Genomic DNA, 22,887 nt, shown 5'->3' on the forward strand with positions numbered 1-22,887 from the left:
GAGGTTCGACTGAAACCAAGATGCTGCCGTCATGGCTGAAGAGGGCGATGTGTTCATCCAGCCCGGACCATCTCCTCCAACCTGCAGTTGCCCTTTTACTGGGAGAGCCTGGAGACTGAAGTTGGGGCCTTCTGTATACAAAGAAGGGGCTTGACCAATGACTGATACCATGCCAGACCTGAGTTTTCGAGGGCCCCTGGTCAAGATACCTTATCAGTAGGTTCTGTCCTTCTGAGTTTACCTTCTCCCTAGTGTTCTTTCTCCTTGTCCTCTTTAACCTCATCACTACCACATCTTGTCTGGCAGGTGAAGGCCCAGGGAGCAAAGTAGGCTCCTCCCTGTTATCTGGGTCAGAATAAGATGCAAATGAGCAAGCAGGTTGCAGTGGTGAAGCGGGGGAACACCTCCAGGTTCTTGTCAGTGGGTCTAAGCCCTCTAAGACGCCCAACACGGCTATGCTTGACTTCAGGCCTAGGGCTGTGACCATCTTGCTCAAGGAGCAGCAGCAAGGACTGGCTGGAGGTGCAGATCTGAGCAAGGGTTTGAGGCCACAATAATTTAGGAAACCAGGAGCACTTTGGGAAAAGCCATTTGAGGGAAAGCGGAAGTCTATCCTGGGCACAGGGGACAGCATGGCAGATATAATGGAGTTGAAGGTTGTGGGGGAGACAGACAGACAGACAGATCCTCAGGAGAGACTCCCAAGAATTCCAAGGAGGTTTGGAAGGAGGCCCCAGGAAAGACTGTGTGCTGCAATGGTTCTGCACATGGGACTGGGGTGACTGGTGTTCTAAGTCCCACTCATGGCGCTCCCTGGGTAACTTTGGGCCAGTCCCTGACTCTCAGCCCAACCTTCCTCACAGGGTTGTTCTGAGGATAAGATTGAAAGGAGGAGGAGAATTATGTAATCTGCCTTGAGTTCCTTGGAAGGAAAAAAAAGCAGGCTATAAATATAAATAAATAAAAAGATGATGATGATGATGATTAGAACATTTCTATGCCGCCCCTTGCCGAAGCCTCGGGGCGGCTTACAAACACAATAAAATACAATAAAACACAAAAATAACAATATAAAATTAAAATTAGCAATATAAAATAAATAAAAATATAAAATATAAAAGAAGTCACCCTGGCCAGATAAATAAGCAAATATTGTTAACAAATATTGTTAAGATAAAAGTAAATCTAATAATAATGGGGATACATGCACTCTATAAACCTCCAAGAGAACTTTGACTGCTGGGTGCTGTAGAAATGAAATAAGAAAAATAATATGAAACTACAAATTCCAGAAATCATAAAAATTCATGTAACACATTTTATAAGATGTTAAAAACACTACAGCTGCTCAAGGGCAAATGAACATGGTTATGTCCTGGATAACAAATAAGTATTCATATATAACCAGACATGTTCAGCCAAATTTGGTATTCCTTAGTGATCTAATACTGCCTTGATATTACCAGTTCTTATTTTGTTGATGGAGAACACTGTCAGCCCAATTTCTCAAATAAAATAAAGCACCAATTGTGTATTCCACTTGTTATGAACATAATTAATAATTCAAAAAAGTTAAAAGTGCTAAAATGATGCAATTTTCCCCAGAGCACAGTTACCACCAAGAAGATCAATACAGTATCTTTAACCCCGGGGGAAAGTAACACATTATTGGAAGCTATATTCCTAAAAGAAAGACTAGAAAAATCTAAGTGAGATTTACCAAAACCTAGGGTTCTCTGTATGTGTTACATTATATTATTGTGTTGTTTTTTTCTACAGCAGGTTCATGTTGTACTTTTATAGGATTAGTAATTCTTCCAGCTATTTTTAGTGGGTGCCTTTGATGGGAGGATGTAGGGATATACAAGGAGCCAGGCTAGATTGTCCCGAAGGTCCATCTAATCCAGCTTTCTGTTTACACAGTGGCCCACACTTTGCCTGTGGGGAAACCCAAATATAGTGAGTTCAGCTCCTTGCAGAATATTCACAAATTGTTTCCCACACGGAAGCTACACCTGAGATTGTTTGGATCTATAGAAGTGTCAAGCCTACATTATTGCTGTATTCTTGACCTGCTTTTATTGTTTATATCTCAGGGGATACCTGGGATAGCCACATAAATCCACCAGAAAGAGGAAACACATCCCCACAAAAAGAGAGAGGACACGAATATGCATATATTTTGCATATGCTAATTTATATTTAGAAATAATTATTATACTTTAAATAGAAAAATGGCATCGGTAATGTGGAAGGGTGTGGCCAAGGGACGGATATACGTATCTTTATACCAGACTTGTGCTGGACAACCTTTGAAATAGAGGATTGTCCTCTCTAAAAGAGGACACATGACCACTTCAGCTGGTGTGTAATTGTAACCCATAATGCTTTTTGAAACTATATCCCTTTTCCCAATAAATGGGCTAAACATAGCCTGAAAAAGTGAAAGAAAACAATTGACACAGCCAGTTTAGTTGGGGATGCATGGAGTACAGAACTGCAAAAACTTCAAGCTAAAATTATTTTCTCTTAGTAGGTAAACAAAATCTTATAAGGATCTGGAGGGGATCATTTTTAATAATGGTTAATTATTTTTGTTTACTTTGTAGGCGATATAGATATACCTAACGGTGTGTTATTATATTTGGCAAACTAGGCTGAGAAATAGAGTATTGTTTTACAGGGATAATCCAAGAAGATACTAATTCATTGCAGTCCTGTACATATCAACTCACAAGTAAGCCCCAGTGAGTTCAATAGGACTTATTTCCAGTTGTAGGATGGCAGCTTTGGATCACTGAAAATTGAGTACAGTGGTTCAGCATTATTTGTTACATAGAAAGTAATCTGTAATTGTTCTAGAACAGCTATTGCATGTGTTTCAAATGATGCTTTTATAAAATGTGTTTCATGGGTCTGTAAGTGTTTGTAAAATTAGCAGTTTTATTTAAGTTCTTCATTTACTTGGATATCCAAAGGAGAAACAAGGAAAGCAGAAAACTTTTCAGAGGGCCAAGAAGTTTGGAATCAGGGTGAATTGAGAAATATTCCTTAAATAGTAACATTTAGTGGCCAAGCCATTTGAGAAAAATAGAGGCTGGGAATGTGGCAAGTGGTCCTGTGAGACAGAAGGGTGCAGATTCTAATAAAATTCTGATCAACAGATTTTGACCTCTTGCTACAGTGCAGGATGCTAAACTTCAACTTTTGCTGGACATGAAGGCCCCAACACATGACTGAGCTTTGAGATGCTTCAATTTCTGGCTAAGTGGAAATCAAATAGCTTTAAAATTAGTGATCCAAGTTTTTCAACTAGGTTGTCTCCCGGTGAGTTCTGCTCAAAGTTGTTCATTGCAAGTGAGCCGCAGACTCACCTTTCAAATCTTGCCAGCAAGGTGAAGGAAATCCAGACACTGGAAAGCTCTGTACCTCTTTCTTTTGCATTCTGCTTTAGAGCTCGGATAATTCAGTTACAAGTTCACTTTTTCCATTAGACAAGGTGCGTTTTAATCAGAGGTAATGTTGTATTCTGAATGCAGGACACAATGGAGTATGAAATGTAACTCTGTGCATAAGAAGTACTTATTTCTGTTCCCTTCCTCCTCACACTGTCCCCACTCCCCTCTATCGCTTATAAATTTTAGAAGATACATGCACCCATGAATGATGAGATGTCAAAAGTGGAGATGAGGTGAACAAAGCAAAATACTTCCCACTTTTTATTTATTTATCTATCTCTGTCTCTCTGTATATTTATGGATCTGCATGGAAGAGAAGGCACTCTGAGGAGCATTTTTAGCTTTGGATCTAATTAGTTTCCTCTGAAGTTTTAAATTAATTTTGGGCAATTTGCGATGCAGATTAAAGCACTTTACAGCTTTTTAGTTCTTCAGACAAACTTTGTCAGATTGAAGTACCTGTGAGAAGAGAAGGCCAGGTGGATGTCTTGAGGAACACAGGAGAGACACCATAAACTTCCTCGATTTTTCTTGTCTTGCGTCCTCCACTGTCCTTGAGTTGCTTCCCTTCATGGCACCTCTGTGACTCTCCCTTGTTTAGAGGAGTGCCAGCAACTGAAGGAGGACTGATCCCTCCAGACCCTTGCTTGTTGGCCCCTTTGGGATGCGGAGTAGAGGATCTGACACTTCGGTGTGGTGGCACTCCTAGGACCGAATCTCACGGCCCGTGTTCAGGACCCCGCAGCTTAAGCCCTCGCCCTTCCAGTGCCTCTCTGAGAGTGACGGGCGATGGAGGGCCAGAATAAACAATCTGGACGTCAGCGTTTGATCTTGTTCTGCAAGAAGTAACCTGCTGGGAGGGAGGAAATGCTTTCTGAATGATGCAGGAGAGCTCTTTAGATTGCTGGCATTAACTGGGGTGGGCTTTCGAGCAGCAAAATAACTTAATGGCAACTGTTCATAGGAGAAGTGCAAGGTGTGCTCACACTATTAAGCTTTTAATAATAACATTTATAAAATCTAAACTTTGGTTTTGAGATGCTCTTCCATGTATTATTATTACTATTAGATTGCATTTATGTCCCACCTTTTTCCTCTTGTGAGGAACCCAAGGCGTAGCTCAGAACAGGAACCCTGCGTGCCAGATTGGGCTGAGAATGAGTGACTAGGTCCAGGTCTCATCCCAGGAGTTTCATGGCCCACTGGGGACTAGAAGCCAGCTCTCCTAGGTCCCCTGTCCAGTTCTCTGACCACCACACTGCACTGGCTATCATTATAGGGCCAGGGTGGCGTAGTGGTTAAGAGCGTGGGACTGGGACTCAGACGATCTGGGTTCGAGTCCCCGCTCGGCCATGGAGCCAACTGGGTGACTTTGGGCCGGTCACAGACTCTCAGCCCAACCTACCTCACAGGGTTGTTGTTGGGGGGATAAGATGGAGGAGGAGAAGTAAGCTGCCTCAAGCTCTTTGCAGGAAAAAGGCAGGATAGAAATCGATAAATAAATGAATAAATAATGACATTTATAAATTAGAACATCCCTGTCACCAGAAACATCATCCAGGCTCTGGCATAATTGAAAGGGTAATACAGTGAACCAGTGGTTGGCCGTGTGGAGCCACTCGGAGCTCAAGGCGTGGGTGCTTGGCAGAGGTTTACAGGCTTGTAAGCAGCAGGTGACCAGCATCTGCTTAAGCTTTTCGTGGTGGAAAGAATCGGAAGGGTGACCAAAGCCGTGTATCCTTTCACAGAGAACATGTGCATTAAAGAAATTGAACTGCCTTTTCAGGAAAACATAGATTGCTGTGGTGCGGCTTAATTCTATGCTTCGTCTTTGCACCAAAGAGCTGCTTTCTGAAACAATTTCCTGCCTTGCAAAGCATCTCCAAGCATTAAAATGTTGTTGCCGTGCATTTCCTTGTCATTACTAATATTTCTTTACCAAAGCTACTGAAGCGAAGTGTTTTGATTTCCTTTTTACCTTCCTTCTCAAAAAGAGGTTGCTTTCCTTCCCTTCTTACTGCCAAGACCATGCATATCAAATTCAGTGTGTGTGTGCGCGCGTGCGCGTGTTTGTCCTTACATGCACAAGTGTGTGTGTGCATGTATAAAATATTAGCTCTGCTTATAATACTTGTCTCCCTTTCCTTTGCATTTATTTATTTATTTACTTTTATGACACCAAATGCATGACCCCATATTAAATCAAGGGCTGGTGTGGTAAAGACCCCTGACAAGCCTGCAAATGGTTTAGTTACAAGGCTGCTTCAGCCAGTTCTTATTTGCAAATGACAATTTTCTGCAGGAAAATATATGCTTGGACTTCCCTTGTAGAGCTGTGGATTGCAGCCAGGAGAAGAATAATTGAATTTTAATGCTGCTCAGTTTTAAGGTTATTTTTTTTAGAGTGCGAATTAAGTCTCCAAAAGATGGTTGGGATGCAAATTGTGGGGCTGGAGGTCTATACTATCCATCCCAGCCAACTTTCCAAAGCTCTTGAAATTGGACCGCTGTTGAATTCGTACGATGCCGGTCCTGAGGTGCTTGGGAAGGGGTATTACATGGTTCTGGCACAGTGCAGATCTGAACGGTTTTGATTGCGGTGGTGATCCTGCCCTTGGCTGCCAAGGGTTGCCAGCTGGCTTTCCCGGAATATTAAGGGTGGAAGCCGCATTTTGCTAGTGAGATGGTTCTCCACTAAGACCTCTTCTGTTTGAGGATGTACTCCGCTTGTCTTGGGCAGCGGCTAACCTGTGGGACAGAAGTGGGTGAACATCATACCTGGTGCTGCCCCCCCTTGCAAAAACCACAATCCAGCATTGCAGTTACAAAGCGAAGGTCCACGATTTCGGAACGGTGAACTGATGCACCGTGTTGTTTACGGAGCTCTTTGCTGTAGTCCATCATTCCCTGCAGCCTGTATTCCACCAGGTGAGCCGCCAGGAATTGGCCGGGGGCACATCACGGCATCATGACTTGCCTTCTGACATTGCTCAAATTAAAGGTGGAAAGTTTGGGGGATCCACCTCTCGAATCTACCCCATTTGGTTAGATTGTGCTCCCCTGGAGCTGGGTTCTCTCCAGTCTGCCTGTCCTCTGAGCTGCATTGAACTGCATTACTTGTCCACCCCTGTGGAGGCACTAAGAAACAGAGAGAGAGAGAGAGAGAGAGAACACATTTACATCCATTTTTTTCCTTGCAAGGAACCCAAGGCAGCCTACCTAATATGTCCCCTTCCTCCTCCTCCACAACAATCCTGCGAGGTAGACCGGGCTGAAAGTCTGCGACTAGCCCAAACTCACCTGTGCATGCGTAAGAGTGACACGCACATGCCAGTTTTGATTCTTCTTGGCTGTTTTTATTCTTTATCTCTTTAAATGATCTTTCTGTTGCTGTTTTTTTACAATTATAGTGTTTTTCTCCTTCATTGAGCTCAAGTAGTATACATGATCCCTCCACTTTATCCTCACAACGGAATTGTGGTGTTGGTTAAGCCGAGAGTCTGTGAGCGACTTCGGTTACCCAGTACGCTACAAGGGGAGTGATAACTTGAACCCAGATCTTGGCAGATCTGTTCTGGCATGGTAGTCACCACACGGTTAGCCACGTTGAGATTTTAGCAGTAATGCAGAATACAAAGTTGAAAAACACACATGAGGAGCAGGCCTGACCCACATTAGTTTTGATTTGTATCTTTAGTTTTTCGTTGTGTTGTTCCTTTGTTCCTGTTTTGTCTGTTCAGTTTGCATTTTTTGTGTTTTGGTTTTGTTCTGTTCTGTTCAAGCCAAGAACTTTTCAGCCCCCCCCCCCCAATATTTTAAGCCAGATGCTAATTCTGGTTTCTTCTATCCCTTGACCCATTTGTTTTTATACTGTTGGGGTTACATGCTGAACTGATAAAGCCCCCCCCCATCTATTAGGGTAGCCCTGTAGACACCTCTAAAGAGAGGAAGTGTGTTGCCCGAAAGAAGACGACCAAAGAGGAGAAAGTTTTGTATAAAGTTTACACTTGCCAATTTATCCGTATTAACAATATTAATATTAATACTTGTATTAATATTGATATCTGTATTAATATTAATATATGCATTAACAAATTAACAGTAATTGCAGTCGTTTAAATAGAAATTCAGTACAACTCATAATGTAGAAATTTGTAACCAGGTGATTTAATTATTGTTAGACAAATTCAAGCCCCTCCCCTGCCTCCCTGGTTCTTCATCTTGAGCCCAGACTTTGGTTAGACACCCTTCAAATAGAGAAAAAGGTAACAGAGCAAGCGTGGGCAACTTAGGGTCTTCCAGATGATTTGGCCCACAGTTCCTATCAGCCCTTGCTCATGCGACCGGTGGTGAAAGAGGGTGGAAGTTGTAAGCTAAAATATGTGGATGGTCACAAGTTGCGCACACTTAATATAGAGGACTGTGCTCTTGTAAATTAGGACACATGCCCCCCCCATTTCTGATTCCATGTCTCCTCTTCAGTGAGCCCAGTGGGGTCACCCGACCCCTTCTGAGAAACCTGGAGCCACGCAGTTCTGCTGGAGACTTTTGCTTCCACAGTCCGTCAGAGATGCTCCAGGTGTCTCTTTGCCGGGGGAGAACCCCTTTCTTGAGTGGCTAATGCATATCCACCACCTCTTCTGAGGGTAGAAGAACTGGTTAGTCCTTATGCACGTCTGAGGTCTCCCTGGTCCTGTGCCCACTCTTTCCTTAACGCACTTGAAGCAACCGGGTGATTAGCTGTTCCTTGCTCCCCATCCCGTGCGTGGTGTGGCTCATTCTCTGCAGAACTGGGAGCATTCATTCATTCATTCATTCATTCATTTATTTATTTATATTGCAATTTATATCCTGCCTTTTTCCTACAAAGGGCTCAAGGCAGCTGACATCATCGCTCCTCCTCCATCTTATCCCCACAACAACCCTGTGAGGTAGGTTGGGCTGAGAGTCTGTGACTGGCCCAAAGTCACCCAACTGGCTCCATGGCTGAGCGGGGACTAGAACCCAGATCCTCTGAGTCCCAGTCCCATGCTCTTAACCACTATACCATAAAGTTGCGGCACAATGCAATGTTTGCGCCCGCCATTTTGTGTTTGTGGGGGTTGTTTGTTTCTGGAGGTGGGAATAGCATCCAGCTACCTCCTCCTCTGCCAGGAGAGCAGCTAAAGTTCAGCCAACAACCTTTACCTCCTCGTTCCAGTAAGCTCGCATAGAATATTAGGAAGCAAACTGTTACAACATGCTGTATTCTTTGTGAAAATGGTTAGTATCTGTGTGTCTTGTCGTCACTTGTATATGCCTGGAGCTTACAACTTCATTTTAATAAGTAATTGTCTTCTAGGCCATCTTGGTATGTCGGCGCCTTTCCGATAAATACATCTGTCTCTCCCTCCCCACACACTGCCTTTTCTTCAGCTCTCTTTGGTTGTTCTTTCATGCCCAACTGTTCTGAAGGGGAATATAATTAGCGGGAGCCAAGTATGTCAAAGTGTGAGCGTGGAGATTACTGAAGACGTTGACTTACGTGATCCTACCTTATTGGCAAACGAAGGGAATTTGTAGTGCCAGCCCTGGGGTTGGCCTAGGTTTGCACCTTGGGTGTGTGAGTGGAGCACTGGATGCTATGCGCTCCCCACCGATCCGCCCAGATTTCCCCCCTGTTACTGGCGGAACTGTGTTTGGTACAGCGGCATGGGGCCCTCAAAGGAGCATTTAGCTGGCAACAGGATTGCGGCTTGAGATGATTAACCACATGCATTTTAATCAATTAAATCTGGATAAATTTTCACATAGCTGAAATACTTCTCTTGAGGACGAACAGTGTATGCTTTGAGACGGTGCATTGATATGTTTTAGCTGGGACTATATGACAAGGGTATCGGCTCCTGTGCAAAAGTAAAGGGGAAGACGGTCCTGCCACCTGTATTCTAATTAGTTCTTCAGTGAAAAAGTATTACATATAAAAGGTGACTTGTTGCCCAATTTGAGTCTGTTAAAGAGATTCTTAAAACTAACTGCTTTATTAATTCAGAGTTGTAGCTGTAGCTTTCTTCAAGATATTGGGAATTTTCTGTGGAAGGTCTGCGTCTGGATTCCTGACTTTCCAGCACTTCTCATATAACTTGTTTGGATTCTCAGGTGTGCATGAATGAGTGGAAAATATACCTATTTGTTTAGTAGAAAATATATAGGAAGGGAGCAGATACACATGAGAGTTGCTCCATTGCATTTGTTTCAAAGTCAGATGTGTAAACAGAGCCAGAGAAATTTTTATTATCTGGAAAAGAGTGGCCTTAGAGACGATGGATGTTCTGTGAAGTAGAATTAGTGAGCTGATAGCAGCTTTTTTCTTTTTTTTTTTGGGCCTGTTACCCTCTGTAGACTAATTGCAAGGTCAGCTAAAGGGATATGTGTGGGAAAATGCATACAAACTCAGTCTTTATGTGTTGGGGGGAAAGTGCTTTTTGAAGCTTGGAGGTCTGAGCAGACCCCCAAGCTGAGAGCCAACCAGGTGGAAGCTAGGAGAGCAAAGCAGGGTTTATATCCAGGAAATAGGGTTAGGGGATTCCTATCCCAATCAGGTGGACTTTACCGCTCTTCTGCTAATGAGAGGAAGTGGCCAGCATGTCTGGGAGTATCCAATCCCTCTCCTGGGGGTCTTTCAGTTCTCCGAGAAATGCCACGAGAAGTTAGTCCTACCCACATGAGAACCAGGGGCTCTGCCACTTTCTGGCTGCACCTTCTTGAGTACAATTGCCACTGAAAGCAAGCCCTTGGTTGCTTGCATTTCCAGCTTACAAGTATTCTTGGGTCCTGGCTGCCATGTTAGCTTGGTCCTTCCAAAAGTGGAAGTTTGCTCCACAGCCCCCATCCTGTGGCAGAGGGTGACAGAAAACCACAGCAAGGAATCGACATTCTAACTTGGGAAGTTTTATTTCTTTCTGTCCTTCCTCTTTTCCTGCAAGGCATCCAAGGTTGCATGCAGAATCCTACTCTGTTTTACCTTCAGAACAACAACCCTTCAGGGTTAGTTAGAGGCTGAGAATCAGTAACTGGCCCAAAGTCGCTTAGGGAGCCACCTGCATAACCTGGATCTGCTAAGTCTCAGTCCCATACTCTATTCACTAGGCCACACTCGTGTCATTTTATTTATTTATTTATATTTATTTTCCAATTTATATCCTGCCTTTTCCCTACAAAGGGCTCAAGGCAGCTGACATCATTCTCCTCCTCCAGCTTATCCCCACAACAACAACCCTGTGAGGCAGGTTGGGCTGAGGGTCTGTGGCTGGCCCAGAGTCACCCAGTTGGCTCCATGGCCGAGCGGGGACTCGAACCCAGACCGTCTGAGTCCCAGTCCCATGCTCTTAACCACGACACCACACTGGCCCTCAACATAACAGTCATTATGCTGTTACTCAGATCTCCTTCCTGTAAAAGCAAAACGCATGGGTACTTAATGTGGTAGCAGTTTCAGAAAAGCAGGTGTCGTCGTAGTTGATACGGCCAGTTATTCTAGGTTAAAAAAACCACTTCCTTTCTTTGTGGTTCCTTGCTTATATAGGGTGGAAACAAATGGTAGCCTGAAAGTTGAAAAAGGCGCATTAAAGCCATCGTTGATGATGGTATGCAGCTCCTTACTGTCTTCTCTGAGAATCAGGAAGTGCTGGTTTGCATAGTACTACAAAAACCTTTTCAAGCGGAAATGCCAGTTGGGGGGAAATGAAGTCGCTTGAGTACGCTGGGCATGGTCATCTGTCAGCCGGCCCGGAGTTTTGGAGTTGGCGCAAACAACATTTCGCATGCAAAGGTCCACTGTGTTATGGCTGCTTCCAAGGGCTGTCTGTATGCCTAAGGGAAGGAGGCTTATGGGGGTTCCACAGTGCATGGCAGAATTCAGGATTCAAGGTGCTAGGGGCCTTCTTTGCCTGTTCTCTGTGCCCTTGTCCGACTCACTGAACAACGTCCTGCGTTAAATTAAGGGAAGTTTGCAAGCCCTTATCATAAGAGTGCTGGAAGTTCACGCTAATGTCTTTCAGACAGCACTGTTTGCAGCCAAAGAATAATTTTTCCCCTGTTGGCTTCTCCTTTTGAATGCCTCCCACTCAGAGCTGCCTAAGCTGCACATGCGATGATCTCACCAAAATTAGTTTTTAATTGATCCTCAGAGAAACAGAACGCTCCTGCGTGCAGTGCAAGTCACAACACATTTGCTACCGGGGCCAAAAAGCCGCTTCAGGTTGTTTTTGACACTTGTTAAGGTTTTGCTACAAATTTTGTGCGATTCAGGATGATGTTATTTTTATTGCTCTTCCAGCCCTGCCTTATCTTTCTCTCCTTTCGCCTGTCAACAAAAGTGGTGCAGGCTCTCCCTGTGAGGCCATGTGCCTAAGGGCTGTGCCTGGACAGAGCAACGCTGTAGAAACTTCTAGAACGTAGAAAAGCCTTGCTGCTCCAAGCCGGCCTCAAGGGGAGATCATGGCAGTACCCGCATTTTTGCTTGAGCACTGCCTGAACCAGTCCCAGGGAACTCTCTCTAGAGTAGGGTGAGTGAAACTCAGACTGGGTTCAAGAAGCGTGGGTTGTTGAAATTCTGGTTACTGCACCCAGCTGTGCTAACAAGCCATGACTTGCTGATATGGTTTGTTGCTGGGTTGTGAAATGTGGGTCATTACCTTGTTTGCTTAACCCACAAGAACCCCAATGCTTTTTCCCTACAAAGCTGCCCCCTCCTCTAGGCCTCCCCCGGGTGGTTGCCCACCCCTGCTCTAGACCTACGGGAAGCTCCCACAACATTTTAGCAGTTTCTTGAAAACATTTTCCTTCCATTTTTGTGTGTTTCCATTTCCCTTAGTGGTAATTTATCCTAATCATCCCTGAAAGGGTGAAAGGAGAGAGGCTTCAGAGAATCTTTACTCAAGGGGACTCCTAACATACACGTGTTTATGTGCCCTTTCAGTGTATTGGTCATTTATATAGATTTTCAGGGCCCATTGTGATGTTCAAGGCCATTCTTGTGGTGTTGGAGAATGCTTGAGAAGATGAGTTTTGCTGTGGGGGAAACTGAAGCAAAGGACCTCATGCCTGGGCCTTGATCGTCTTTGGCCTGGGCAAAATGTGTGCGGAGAGGGGTATATGTTGTTGTTGTTATGTGTGTGTATTTATACAGATGTTTGTATACTTTTCTCCTAGCCAAAACTGGTGCTCTGAACAGTTCACAGTCATAAAAATACACCAAAAAATATAATAAATACACTAATATAATACAATACAATGTAATAAGATAACGATACAATAACAACTGTATTAACTGTACAATAATAACTGTATTTCAGCACCTACATAGACAAATAATAATAACAAAACAAAGAATGAAGTAAAAGTAACAAAATCTAACATAAGTATAAAGCAAACAAATAAACAGTTTAAATAAACAGAGCATAGCATAGCAACCTGGCAAAATATGAAAGCGAGTATAATAGATAAAATAAATGGGTCATTCCACACTGTGATTCCGCAACCTGCAAGTCTGAAATGGCACCGCGTGTCCTTCAACCCCATGTTTTGGCTTATTCTGCTGTACGCGCAAACTAGCCCTGTGGTGTAGGAGCCAGAGTAATGGCTCCCAGTTGTGGAGACTTGGATTTCAAATCCTGCTTCCCCCAAGAAGCAAGCTAATATACCTCATGGATCATGGGGATCATAGGATATGTGATTCCCAGCCCGTGCTTGAGTGCACCAGGCTGCATGAAATACATGTTGAAAAACTGAACGGTGTCCCATCTGTCTGCCTCCCTATATGCCCCTGGGGAGCAGGGAGGGGTTTTCAGCCATGCTCGTTGGTCCCCTGCCTCTCACATAAAAGCAGAGGCTTCCCGTGTGGAGGTATAGCGGGACCCCTGAAGCATCCCTGTCCTGCAGGAGCATGTGGGAGCATCCTTAGACATCCTGGCTGGGTTTGCAGGAGGCTGTCCAGTATTGCCAAGAGGAGTTTTGTGCCTCGTGCTCTGAGAAGCTTGAAAAGATTATGGATAATCATTATGAACTGTAATGCAAACATTTTGGGCTGGTAAGCAACGAGTTGAGAGTTTTTAAAAGGACAAAATGTATTTTTGAATGTATGAGAAAAGCACACCTCCTGGTTTGATCCAGAAGACAACAGATTCAGGGATCTAAAGAACAGAAGACATTTTCCTGACCTCCTTGGAGGAAGATGGGGATACAAATGTTGAATGTAGAAGTCATGGGAGACAGCCGGCCGGTGTGCTGGACTTACTTTGAAGCAGTACTGGTCTGGCTGAAGGAAATGTTTGATGCTTGGCTGCAACTTCTTTTTCGTTTTTATAGGAGGGTGAGGGAGTGGGAAACCTTTTCAAAATGAAAATGCTTATTAAAAGAAAATACCCAGTGGGCACTGGGATTGGTGAATGCCTAAGGCCAGCCATCAAAGCCCTCTTAACCAAACAGTTGTACTCCATATAATTGAATTGAATATACATTCCTTTTCATGCGGAGAGTTTTTCGTTAACGGGATTAAGGATAGCATCTGAAAACTTTGTCTGTGACAGGCTTTGTTTTTTAATAATCTGGGCTAATGCTCTTTTTCCCCTTTCTTTTTTCTGCTTTCTTACAGATGGTCACAAGAACAAAGAAAATATTTGTAGGTGGATTATCGGCTAATACAGTAGTGGAAGATGTAAAGCAATACTTTGAACAGTTTGGCAAGGTAAGTTGCAGTGTGGATCAACACAGCGTACTGCGAATGCTTTTTACTATGGCTTTTTGGGAGCCTTGAATACACACCCAACAACCAGCATGGTGTAGGCGAACTATTCTTTTGCAGCTGTGTGTTGTTTAGCATCTCTGTGCCTTGTCTCTTTATGCCCAGAACTTTCTTTGTGCAGAGCGGCTTTTGGTGAGGCATTACCCGTGAGTAAGTCAGCCAGTGCCACATTGTGCCCTGCTGAAGAACATGCCATGCTTTTAGCAGAGCGATGCTCTTTGTGCAAGCCATCAAACCAGCATTATGTTAAGCAATTTAGGATTCCCACATCAGCCACACACTGTTGCACTTTTACCTTGCTTAACGTATAAGGTGATATTTTCTAGTGGGGAAGTGTGTTTGCGTCTGCACGCATGTACGCACAAGAGAGGGAATTGTGGAAGATGCCATGTGAGATGTAGGAACTGCCCTGTGCATGAGAGGATTTAACTTTACCCTGCCTATTTGCATTTCAGATCATTCAGTCAGGGTGTCTTGAAGAGAGTGTATAGATCCTAGAAGCTTTTGGGGGGAGTTACAGAAGAAGAAATTCCCTTTTCTAGAATAATATCTGGTTTAGACTGGGGTACTTTTTAGACATGGCTCACGTGTGTGCTTCATGGTTGGGGTTTTCCACAGGGTTTGGTAGTCAGAGCTGACTGAGCAGCAAATCTTGAAGAAGCCCTATTTTGAATGTTCCCCATCTCCCTTCCTGGATTTGGTTCTTCCAGAGTATGTTCCTTGCTATTGCTTGTGGCAGTCAGTGATGTGGATCATATCTATGGAAACATGTTGGCAACAACATATGAGACAACTTTGTAGTAAAAGTTGGAAGGGAGAGAGCTTGACAAGGTGCTTGAAGGAGCTGAAATTATCCAAACATTACTTCAAATCTTGGCTAGGCTCTCTCCTGTTCTTCTTTGCAACCTCTAATTTGGGTTTGTTCGAATGGGAAAAATGCACACTTTCCCTAAATGTTTAATTCTCATATTGATCACAGTGTAAAAATGCACAATTTAAACTATGCCTTTTCAAAAGTGTGCATTTTCCCCATTAATACAGAAAAATGCAAATATAGAAGGTTATGAATGTAGAAGTTATGCATTATTTTTTTAAAAACGTAGTGGGAATTTGCAAACCTTTTGGGAGAACGTGTATTTCCGTTTGTGATTCGGGTTGCAAGCAGGAAAGTTTTGAGTAATTTGCAAACAAGCAAAATTGTCATACATTCCTAGCTACTGGTTTTAATGAAAGGCCCATGCTACTTACAACCTGTTGTCGCACCGTGTGAATGTTGAGCGCAGTAGTTACATACTCCCGAGAACATCAAGCTTACACACAATTAGGGGGCAACATATGACTAAGCGTGTACGAGAATGTTGTTTTCTGTTTTACACATGATGCAAATATATCTCATTCACAATCCTGAATGTGAATCACAAGCAGCTGTGCTTTTCTTCTAGAAATGTTCACAAACTGTGATTGAATTTGATTTTTTAAAAATTATGCATTTGGAAATGCACATTTTTTCTTTAAGCAGTTTCATGCTTTTGAAAAAAACACGCATAGAAATACACATTGTCCCCATTCAAGCAAGAGCCAAAAAAGGTTGAAAGTGGAAATAGGAGTCAGCTGAAAGGAGCTGTAAAGTTATTTTCAGAGGATTTAGGTTCAAAAATAGCCATATTTCCCATTTCCATGTACAATAATGTACAGTTGATTGTGATTGCACACCACACTTGTGGTGGGATTGCATTTCTGTGTGATGCGCTCACAGCTGAATTCGTTTTTGTAGCTTTGTTTCAAGTGATATTGCGCTCCGGTGTGTGTAGAATGAATATTTTGTGTGTGCACCACATCTGAGTAACCTATTGCTTCACTAACCTCAGAGGAGAAGTTGATCATCCGAGAAATCAAATATTTCTTCCATTCTACTGATGCTATCCAACAAACCTCCAGTTCAACTGATAAATCCATATAGGTTGCCCTGCTATTCTTTCCTCCTTTATTTTCAGCCCTACAATAGCTGCTGGTAAAAGAATACAACAGTATCTTGGAGCCAGATCAGTTCTGACATCTTCCATTCACACAAAGAAATAATGGGCCAGTTCTTGGGCACATCTGCAGCTCTCTTTCCTTTCAAGCCATGGTGCTCCCCATGACGGTCTGCAGAGATGGGGGCTTGGGGGGCAGTGGAGTGCAGAGGAATAGAAGCTTCCAAGACGGGGTGAACTTTTCCTGTGCCAGTCATGTGGAAACGACACCGCTTGTGTTAATTTCATCAGGGCTTCTGTGAGAGCGCTACTTCTTGCTAAGTCCTGATTTGGAGTGCCGTTGGGTAGGACAGTGGGTTTCCCTTGGAGGCATAGAACCATCCGGTTGGAAGGGGTCTAGCAGGCCCTCAGGTCCAATCACCTGCTCAATGCAGGACTCAAGGCACCCATCCAGATTTCAACCCTGCCCAACTCTGCTTAGCAGCCGAGATGAGGCAGAATCAGGCACTTAGGGCTACACCATTCAGGACCACTGCTAATGGTTTCCTAACACGTGAAGCTTCCTCTTAGGGACCTGAACCACTCTTGGTCATTATGCTTGAGTTTCTTTTCTGATACTTCTACACAGAAGCACTCACAGATGAGTGGAGGGTCTTTTCTCTCCACCAGTATCCTGAGAGAATCTTCCCCCCACCCCCATCCCTAGTGTCTTTTTCCTCATGGCTTCCACTTGCAGTGAACAAGTAACCCCCCCGAAGCTGCTCTTCAACCCTGTAACCTACATGTTCCCCTACCTCTTCGTCTGACCCGATTATGCTGCATGCTACAACCACAGTAGTTCCATTTTGGATTTCTGCCTTCTGTTGCCAAACTGCGTTGGGCCAACTCTTGTCCATGTGGTCTCCACAAAGGGAGTACCGCTACGATCTTTCATACCCTTTTAATTCCAGGAATGTATGTTTCTTTGTTGAGCCAATGAGTTTGGTAAATTAGATGTTTAACAAATTACACCACCTGCCAGTTTAGTTGTCCTCCATCTTGGCAGAGTTTCACAAGGAGTTTCATACGGGGGAACATCCACTGCTTGCATCCTATATTTTTAGGGTAGCCTTTGAAAGCCTCACGTTGCGTACACCTTCTCCTTTTGTGGTGCGGGGATGTCTAAATAGTTATTGTGCTGAATTGATAGTTGTTTTGCAAAACCATTCATTTTATTTTTCAATGATAATCTTCGATTCCGGCGGGATGATGTTTACAGCCTGCTGAGCCCTTTATTAAAGGATTATGGCAGCGTTTGAATGTTTCTTCCCTAGTCATTGTCAAATCTGCCAAACTCCTCCATCTAGTTTTGAAGTTAATAACAGTTTTGCCGCATGCATGTTTCCGTGTTTCTTGCGTGCACCCTTGAGAAATCATTTTTGTTTTGCCCATCTGGTGGCTTCATGCTGAGTCTGAAAAATAGACAACCAAGCTGAGATCATCCAAGAGATTTAGTGGTTTTGGTGCCTCTTTAAAATTTCTTTCTCTATGTGTATGTCAGATTCAGAAAGACCCTTTTCCTTATAGATTATATCCGTTTAAGAAAAAACCCACTTCTTTTGAGTCGCTACCCTAAAACTGAATCCATACCATATCACTAGATACTGTGAAATCCTGCTTTTCAGTGCAGCATCAAGCTTTATAGCAAAGCTGTTGCCAGATTACACAAACCTGAATGTATCGTATGAGTTTCAGTTGATTTAGCCTGCAGTTTTATGCACACTTACTTGGGAGCAAGTCCCTCTGAAGTTAATGGGTCTTACTTCTGAACAGATGTGCCTAGGATGCTTCTTGTGAATACAAACTGATTGCTTTTAGATTTTCCTGTTAGTCAAAACACTAGCTTGAGAGCCCTTTTGTCTTTGGAAAATCCCTGCATGAATTCTGTGGGGCATCACCTCAGATGGCAGGTACCCTCTCAAGAAAAAGAAAAGGAATGCCTATTTTAAGATAAGCTTTCCCACAGGCAGTTTTTAAAATAAGCAATTTTGTTAAATATTATACTTTGTTTTCAAACTTTGTTCTGAATTACTAGGCAATTTTTAAGATGACAAAACATTAAATTGTTATAATTTATTAGCCCGTTAAGGGTGCAGTCCTATTCAGGTTTAGACAGAAAAAGTCCTACAACTCCTAGCATCCCCAGCCAGCATTTCTCTGTCAATATAGGGAATGCTGAGAATTGTACCACTTCTTTCTATCTAAACTTGCATAGGATTGGTACCTAAATGTTACAGCCTTAATAAAAATAAACTTTGCTGTATGTTTATTCCCAAGGAGGCAGAAATTCAATATTTTTGCTTCTTCTTTATGATGTACAAACTTTTTCTCTGAAATGTATACAAGAAAAGACTGCTGAGTTCTCGTCAACAGCACACAAAGTACCAGAAGAGAATTCAGTTTTCAGGATGTCTATCCTTATATAGCCAGAATGACACCATGCACACACAAGAGGTGTACGAAGGCTTTGAGGAAGCCCACGCTTTGCAGAAGGACAAAGAAACTTCAGAAGAAATGCCCAGGTGGGAGCCCCACCTGGCTCAGTGAAGACTGCACATGCTTATTGGGCCCAGTGACTGTTGTAGGGAGAGATGGTGTATCTTAGGAGGGGCTACTACCACCTCAACCCTCCACTTTGCAACATTTTGTCGGCGGTCCCACCTGTTGACTCCAAAGCAAAAAAGAGATCAGTCCACATCCCAGTTAAGCACGTGTAAATTCTGGTGAAACCATGTGGATGGTCACCTCTGAGCTGAGCTTAAGACAGTCTCCTCCGATTGACAGGGAATGCCAGGTACTTCTCTTAAATGGTTTGTTAATATAATTTCTGAATTGCATGTCTTTTCTTTTTGAGGCTCTCCCATTCTGAGGAGTGAACGTGAAACAGGAATATACTCAGCTTTCCATGTTGATAAATGAACTGGAGTAATTCTATGGAGTTTCATAGGATTACTCTAATTTATTTGAGTTGCAGATAAGTGCCATACATCTCTAATCTGTGAAAGGTCAGGCAATGAATTTGGGTATCTTTAGCCCTTCTTGGGATTTTTTACTTTCCTCCATATACCTCTGATAGAATGTACAGAATCATTGAAATTACACTCACACAGACAAACATGTGTGTGTGTGTGTGTGTGTGTGTGTGTGTGTGTGAGAGAGAGAGAGAGAGAGAGAGAGAGAGAGAGAGAGAGAGAGAGAGAGAGAGAGAGAGAATTAAAAAGCCTCCAGCCTCTTAAAATTTGATTAAACTTTCAAATAGCTTACAGCTAACATGCTTCTCCTATGACAAGGCTGTTCTACATTTTTCAAAACTGTAAAGCTGCTACCAATAAAAAAGATGGATATTTCCCCCCCACCCCACCCCTCTTCATAGGTACCAGTTGCTCTCCCATGAAAATAATTCAGTCCTCCTTTTGGAGACTTGGAATTTATACTTTATATGGTGAGCTGTGTAATTAGTTGGGAAGACTTATGCTTAGTCACTGGTTTATCCTAATCGGCTTTGGCTTTTCCCAACAACAAAGTGAGCTTATTTTGCTAAGCTGAAACAACTCTGCTCCCCCTTTGTTCCTGTTTCTTTATTGTCTCATTTCTTTCATTCTGTTTTACTGCCAAAAGTTTTGTTTCATTAAGCTTATGAGTCGTTTCCAATCCAGTGGGCTGCTACAATCAGGCCCTTTATATACCTCAGCTGCCCTGTTTCCCACGTCCTTCTGGGTTTGTGTCACCATGCAGGCTTCTGTGTGGAACTGTTAACTTTTTCTCTGTGGCATTTCATTGTGAAAGTATATCCAAGTGAGCTGATTTCAAACACTGAAATGCCGTACTAGGATGCTTGGGACAGAAATGCTGTTTGGGGGCACACCAAGGTTAAATGGCGGTGCATTCAACGTGTTAAAACAGCTTTTCCCAACCTGGTCTCCTCCAGACGTATGGGATTAGAATGCCTAGCTGGGAGTTGTAATTCCACACACCTGGAGAGCACCAGGTTGGCGAAGGCGGTGTTAAAGACAGCTTGGTTCCGGATCTATGGGATTCGTTGTGGTTGCTTTTGCTCTACTTGCACGGGATTTTCTCGGGGCCTGGCTGTGTTCCGCTTTTGCTGCTGCAGTCTTTTGAATTGCTAGGCTTGCCATATTATTTTTGATCCTAGGTAAAGAGGATAGTGCAGTTGTAAAAGGTGCTCTGTAGCTGCTTCAACTTCAGGGACTAGGAACTGGTGATGTGTGCATCACACCAATTTAGCAAAGCAATATATTTTTTTATTCTCTGTGCCAAAAACAAAACTATGCCACACAGTTCTTTCTCAAAAGATCGAGAACTGGGACTGCTGGAGCATGTTAAAGACTACTTAAGCATCTGTGTCTCATTCTGAAACTTCAGATGTTCCCATAATAAGTAGCCCGAGCAAGGTTATGTTTGTGACATGTCTGTTTTTATTAAAAATAATCCTCAAGCCGCATAAGGCTTTCAATGTCTGGGGCAGCAGGCAGGCCAGGGGGGAATTGTTCTTTCCCAAAGCAAGAGATTAGACATATATGGATTGCCCAAATTTGGGATGGAACTCAGCACCCACTTAACTGTCCTGAAGGTTGCCTGCTTGCGTGTTGTGCTTGGGCAGCCAGTGCTTGGTTTTAAATTATGTTGAATATCTTGGTATCCCCATGTCCTTTATGGCCACACAGTGCGGTAGATCAGGATGGGTGTTTTGTCCATAGCAGTCTTCCTGGCCAAAGATTTGAGCCCAAGTTTTCCAGTTTGAAACCTGTTTCTCCTGGTTTGCTTGAAAGACCACACTAGTTTGTGAGCATAGAGGGTAGCTGTTTCTGTCCTGCTGGGTAGAAATGGAGTCAGATATCCTTTTCAAAGGCCTAATTCCTGTTTTTTGTCCTGCTGGGTTTAAAGAAATATGGCATAGACCCACATTTTCTTTGCAGCAGGCTGGGATAGCAGCAAACTATTAGAGTAGAGCATCTGTCAGGCTGAATATAAGAGTGGAGTTTTGCTGTTTGGAGAAGGAGGTGTGACCACACATCCACAGAGGTCAGAAAAAAGCTCCAGTCTCCCTTGGTCCTCCCAGGATGCTGTGAATCTACACAGGGGACAAAAAGAGCATTTGAGCTGTTGGTTTAGCTATGCTTGACTGTAGCCTGGCTTTTATGTTGCAAGAATAGTAAAGAGAAAGCTAGGCAGGCATGCTGTAGATTCCCAAATAAATGCAGATGTAATAGGCTGTTTGTAATATTTTTTAAATACATTTCCCATCTGACTCAAAAGTGAGAAGCAAGCGCTTGGCCTGGTTAATCCAGCAAAAGTGTGTGTGTGTTTAAATGGTACTTTCAAGCCCTGCGTGTTGAGGAATGTTCCGTAAGGATGAGAAAAGTCACAGTCAGAGTTCCTCTCCTCAGCCCTTCTCTTTTGACAGCTGTGGCAATATCATCCGATCCAGACAGGAGATCTCTGCCTCGTCTGGCACGGATGCCTGGGTGTGAGCAAGTTAATGATCCATTGGAATATTAAGCACTCAAAGGTTTATTTTTCCCTGAGGCCCCAAAGGCCTCTGAAGATGTCACTATAACAGGATTGTTAGCAGGAGAAAAGAAGGCATTTGTGGGTTCATTTCAGGGGGATTTGGAAGTGTCGCCTCCAAAAGTTGTCAACAATGGGGTTGCTTGGATTTTAGGATTGTGAGCCTCCTGGCTGGGACACAGGATGGGTACATTTCTTCTGCTACAAATGTGGATTTTTCTAGCCCTTTTGGGGGGTAATATTCAGACTATTCAGAATTGTTTCCCCAGATCTGACTACTCATTAGCCAGTTACAATTTTAAATGCTGCATTTCAAAGTTATGCAATTGTAAATTAGTTACAATTGCAGCAATGGAAGGTCAGGTCTGGACTTTATAATTTGAATATGTAATCAGCACACCCTAAAGGTTTTAATGCACAACAGAGAGAATATGTTGATGCTGGCATTTGCTTGCCTTGCTGTTGTTCTCCTCATTGTAGTTATAAAATACATCCTGAGACAGTAACTTCTGTCTTGTTTTATCATGCTGCTACTTTGAGGTAGGAAATGTAAATTGTCCAGTTGCCTTTGAAGAGCAAACCCATTTAGAAACCAGAATTGGGCCACTAAACTTTAAAAGGCAATATTTACAAGTGACCCTTAGGAATGCTTTCAAAGCAACTCCCCTGCTTCCTTTTTCTTTCTTTTTGAGAGTTCAGTAGCCTAAGTGGAATAGTTGAGAAGCATCCTAGCAAAGGAAAAATACCCTCAGGAAATTGCCTGGCAGCTGGTCAAAGTAAGTGGATAGAGTTCTCCTAAAATTTAGACAAGCAGTGTCCGAACAGAAGGTGGGGTCCGGTGTGTACTGTTCGTAGGGCAGGCAGATGTGGACACGAGATACCTATTGGACAGGAGTGAACTTTACAGCCGGTCCTGAACCAGTGAGCACCTTAAACAATATTTGGATGAGATTCAGGGTATGCATCACTATCCAGCCCAGGTCAAAGGATGAAACCTATGTGAAGCCCTGACAAGGACATCCGCTCACACCAGCTGGCCAGATCAGATGTTTCTCATTCACACCTAGAAAAGACTCATGGGTAAGAGCCACTAGGGAAAATCCGT

The 22,887-nt window shown here is 43.3% G+C and overlaps 1 protein-coding gene across 19 annotated transcripts in view; it reads left to right on the forward strand.

Annotated features, from left to right (window-relative positions):
* The window catches only part of MSI2 (musashi RNA binding protein 2), a 437,270-nt gene that overhangs the window by 108,261 nt on the left and 306,122 nt on the right, over positions 1-22,887 (forward strand). For all 19 annotated transcript variants that reach the window (XM_044430042.1, XM_044430028.1, XM_044430029.1 and 16 more), the window contains one exon: positions 14,092-14,184. In XM_044430042.1, the coding sequence (XP_044285977.1) occupies positions 14,092-14,184 (93 nt within the window). The remainder of the gene's footprint in view (positions 1-14,091; positions 14,185-22,887) is intronic.

The sequence above is a fragment of the Varanus komodoensis genome, unplaced genomic scaffold (genome assembly GCF_004798865.1).
Source record: "Varanus komodoensis strain SLA01 unplaced genomic scaffold, ASM479886v1 scaffold20_1, whole genome shotgun sequence".
Classification (NCBI taxonomy): domain Eukaryota; kingdom Metazoa; phylum Chordata; class Lepidosauria; order Squamata; family Varanidae; genus Varanus; species Varanus komodoensis.